Source organism: Buceros rhinoceros, unplaced genomic scaffold, assembly GCF_000710305.1.
Source record: "Buceros rhinoceros silvestris isolate BGI_N320 unplaced genomic scaffold, ASM71030v1 scaffold45951, whole genome shotgun sequence".
Lineage (NCBI taxonomy): Eukaryota > Metazoa > Chordata > Aves > Bucerotiformes > Bucerotidae > Buceros > Buceros rhinoceros.
In genome coordinates this window covers 1-4676 of record NW_010394500.1, presented here as the reverse complement: position 1 = coordinate 4676, position 4676 = coordinate 1, and the positions used below count along the sequence as shown (strand labels likewise).

Here is a 4676-nt window from a genome sequence, read left to right as displayed (position 1 = left end):
GGCGTCGGGTTACAACCAGTTCCACCAGTTCAGGCCAGGTGGAACCTGGCGAACCTCCCCCTTCCTGCGAACCTGGCTGGAGAGGGGGGTCTTCAGCCAGCCCTTCAGCTCTCCTGGCGAAGAGGTGGCACTGGGGAAAAGCCCATTCGACCACCCAGGACACCTTAAAAACCTCCTGGAAGCTGGTGGCTCCTTATTCGGGCCGTTTGCTAAATGACATTCATAGCCCCATCTACATCTCTACAGGCTAAGCTTCCTCTTACAGCTTCTTTCCTGCTAGTCGAAGAGGAGTCCCAGCCTTCCCTCACCTCTCCGGCGACACGGAGAGGCCCACATCCTCCCCTCGCTGACCAGCGCAGAGATCCTCACTTACCTTTGGGAAGGATTACACCACATCCCCCAGTTAACAAAGCACCAACGCACTCGCAGCCTGATAAGGTTTCTGTCCCCCTCTGAAGGCAGCAAGTGTCGCCTTCTTGATATGCAAACAGATCCACACTCTCCTTGTCTGGCTTGTATAGCAGTGGCCAAGCGCTGCCTGTTGCCAAACCTGCCAAACTCTGCACGGGCTGGCATTTCCATTTCACCTCTACTCAACAGGGGCAGGAGGGCAAGGAAGAAAGATCCAGGGGGTTTAGGGGTCCTGGTTTTATCTTGGTTCTTTGAAGAGCAGAGTTTAAAAAAAAAAGAAAAATAATAAAGATTCTGGAGTGTGGTTTTCAGACCTGGTGGCATCTTACAGCTGTCTTCTGTTGTGAGGAAGTTAGTCACAAGTCTGAGTCGCTAGCTAGGACTGTCTGATGGAGGAGTTGCTAGCAAGTCTAGCATGATCTAAATATACTCTACAACGTTTCAGAGAACTACCCCTAGACAACACGGAGTGTCAGAACAGACCCCAGGCTTCTTGTCATCTCCTAGATGAGAGCTGATATAAGCTACAGATGGCCACTTGGGCCACAGAAGAGAAGACACTGGCGGCGAGGAGAGTGGAGAAGAATAGTAAAAGCCCATTGCAGGTGAACTGGAAGAGCTGGAATAGCAGCAGCTAACGCCAAACAGCCACTTTCCCAGGCAGTAAACGCAGTCCCACACATCCTCTTCCCTCCACCTGCCGATCTGTACGCAGAGCCAGGGATCTAGCGTAAGCAAAATCCATCAGGATATCCCTGCCATTTTACTGCTGCCTTCGACAGCAGCCCACTTAGCTGACGCCTGTAGCTGGTGTTCTAGAGCACCGCTCTTGGATAGGTAACCCCCCACCCGCCCCTCCAGAGACACCCTACCCTCTGCATGTGGAGCCGGTGGAACTGGTCGGCAATGCACTGCAACTTCCGTGCAATCTGCACCTCGGCACGCGCTTCCCGCTGACCTTCCTGAGGCTCCTCTTGGAGGTGCGGATCCAACGCAAAGCCAACTGGAGGGACGTGTAAACGGTAACCAGCGTTGCCTACAGAGCAGAGATCAGAAGAGTCATTCTTCCAGCGCTACACATAGCTCCTCCACTCCGTATGCTGTACAGAGAGGAAAGAGCTGCACATCATCTGAAATTTCTGACTCGCGTTAAAGTCCAGTTCCTGAAGCCCAAACAATGACCGTGTACCGTAAGCACGCAGTAAAAGATTTGCTCGGCTTTTAAGTAGTTTTATATCGATTAAGCAGAGCCTTGTGTTGCTTCCCCTAATCAAATGACTGGCAGGATCTTACACTTGGATCATTCTGCTTGTTTATAGTTCAGCCAAGTGCTGATTTTTTTCTTTTTTTAACGACAGTTTTGCAGTTTTACAAGATCTCTGCCTCAAGTTGTCTCCCATTAAAGGTTGCTGTATCTTTTCCGTCAGACTTTTCTCAGTTCTCTGGCATTTAGTGGGACTGATTTGAATTAAAGCTGAATTGGATACACAAAGCTGAGTGGAGTCCCATCAGTTACTAGTAAAATATTGGACGGACATGCTACTTATGCAACAACTTAAGTTGGTCCAGCAAAGACCCTAAACGTCGTCCCACTAAGTGTAAATTTTCGCATTTTCCTCTCTCCACTGAAAACTCCGGGGAGTCTTCCTATGTGGATGAGACCACTGGAAGTTAAAAAGTGTAGGCAAATCATAGGACATGAGGTACAGTGAGCACTTAAACATCTAGCGGTAAAATAAAATGTGACAGAACAAAGCCAAAAAGAAAAAGAGTGGGAGTATCAAGGACAGCGGAAGCAATGAGCAAGTGCCTGGTTTCTGCAGTGGACAAGCAAGGGTAAGAAAATTCAAGCTGTCTTCCCTGAGGGAGTAGGACCAAAGCAAGTAATTTCAGTCCTTTACTAAAACGTCCTAATGAAAGAAACCTTGCTTGACTGGGTAAGTGCTAAAGGGACAGTTTCCTTGCTGCAAAGCTGGAGTGCTCTTACCATAGAAGAGTCTCCGGGGCTCTTCAGTGACTCCACAAGGCAACATAACATCCTGACTGGAAGAGGACGGGCTGAGTGTTTGAGTTGCCTTGTCCTGCTGCTCAGGATGCCTGATACCGGGACCACAGCAGTGTGTGAGGGGGAATAGTTGAAACCTCCCCAGAAGGCAGCTGTAGGACTGGTTCTGTGTGAAAATGCCAGTTGCAGTCATCTCACCAGGCTGACCTGCAAGTCCAAAGTCATCAGAGTGAAACACGTCATCGTCCAGCCCATCCAGGCTAGAATAGTCCTCTTCCAGGTAGCTGGGGCGATCCATTGCTCCTGCAATAAAGGGACATTTGAGGAAAAAGCTAAGAAACAGCAAGAATGTTGTCCAGGAGAGAATGCCTTCTGCTCCAGCAGTAGAACGCAACTCTTCCTTGCACGCCCGCCTGCCTCCCTCCCTCCCAGTGCTGCCCATCTGCATGGGCAGGAGAGGCGAGTGACTCAGTGGTGAAGGTCAGGGTCTTGTGGAAAGTCTTAGAGTACTGGGCCAGAGAGAGACAAAGTTCACACGTGTCTAAGAGTCCACCCACGGCTCCAATGCCACAACTATTCACAAGGAGAGAGCCAACCCCCAACCTCAGCATGTAGAAACTGAAAAGACATTGTTAAATTCTCCAGATGACCATGTGCCAGTCAGCCTCCTTGGGGTCTGCTTGCTTTGGCCTGCCATATTTGAACTTTTCCCCATCTATTACTTGAGGAAGAAAAGCTCTTGTAATCACAAGGCTGCAAGGCCCAAATTTTAAGAAGCACCAACGGCTGCAGAACTCAAAAGCTGGAAAAGCCATTTCTGTGAAGCTGGTTGCAAAACTCAAGAGTTGGTGAAGCTCTCCATAACTTCTCACCAAAAGGGCCAACTTTCCTTTCACCTTCTCCTTTCTTCCCTCAGCTCCACTGAAGACACGTCCCAGACTTGGCAAGGCAGTCCTTCATTCCCCCTCTTACCCTCAAGCCTACATGCACTGACAGTGCATTAGTTCACTCTGCTACTAAAAAAAACCCCAACATTGCTGGTGTCCATGCTTCAAGCCAGATTTGTATAGTTGCCATAGTAAACACACCTGAGCGCTGCTGCAGCACTAAGTTAGACAAAGGTGGTGGGAAAAAAAACCCCAAACAATAAACCCTAAATTACTTTTCAGAGCTCTTTGCAAACATATGGTAATTAGAAGCAGATTTATCAAAAAAGACACAAGCCCCTTTACTGTTACCTGTGCATCTACCCCAACTGGAAGACAGTCTCCTAAGAGATCCATCTCCAGGATTTCCACCCAGTTCCAAACAAGGCAGTGAAATTCAACTCTTCTTGTCTCTTCCTTTGCTCTGGTTTGCGAAGCATTTAACAGAATGGAAGACTAGCAAGAGGAATTTCAGGCCTGAAGGAGACATCAATAATAATTTTATGAGGATGTGTCCAGCGCTCCCTTTGGTGCTCCCTCTCCCCCCAGGTAAGCAGCACTCACACCAACATGTCAGAGGAGACAAAGGCACTGAGCAGTGCAAGAGCTGCTTGTGCAGGGCTCTAACTGGAGGGCACTGAGGTTGTTTGAGTTGTTGCATCTCAGCGGTTCACTCAGCCCAGCCACAAGTCCCAGAGAAGAGTCTGGAGAGCAGAGCAGGTACCACAGCTGGTCCGGCTCCTCTGGATGACAACAGTGCTGTCTTGGCACAGCACTCATAACATTCTCATCCACGGCTTAAACTAGCACACCGAAAGGAGTTACTGGCCCTGAGATGCAGGCGTGGATGATCTCCTGCCAGCTCTGCTGCTGGATCGCCATCACCTGACAGAAAGGCAGGGCAATAACGTATTTTGTCTTTGCAGCAAGATTTGCCAGACCTCACCCGTCAGAGCCCCAGTGGGACACGGGCATTCAGTGCAAGAAAGTGCAACAAAAGCACAAAGCTCGCCGGCAGGGTAATCCCTGGACAAAAAAGGGTTTAGAGAGCAAGAAGTTTTACTCGACCTCCTGCAACACGGTCCAACTTTTCCCAAAGCTCTCAGGAAACGCTGAAGAGCGAATGCCGGAGCAGCGTAAAGGGTAACTCTTACAACGCGCTGAAGCTCCTTCCACAATCTTTCAGCGCAGCTCACGCTGGCAGCCACGGACTCCGGGAGCCTCCGTGTCCCGTCTGGGACAGACACCCAACAGCTCGGGCTCCGGGGGGCTCTGCCAGACGGCGGGGTACGGACCCCGCAGACGGCGCACCTTCAGCGCCGTGTCCGACCCTC

General features: G+C 50.1%; 1 protein-coding gene across 1 annotated transcript; it reads right to left on the bottom strand.

The window, feature by feature from the left end:
- Positions 1-1283: 1283 nt before the first annotated feature.
- Positions 1284-3726, bottom strand: BMF (Bcl2 modifying factor; the record flags this gene model as incomplete). The annotated part of the gene is made up of 3 exons (XM_010145232.1): positions 3655-3726; positions 2399-2719; positions 1284-1447 (listed from the first exon to the last, which is right to left on the bottom strand). Coding segments are annotated over exons 2-3 (480 nt in total), but the record flags the coding sequence as incomplete, so codon positions are not given.
- Between the last annotated feature and the right edge of the window lie 950 nt (positions 3727-4676).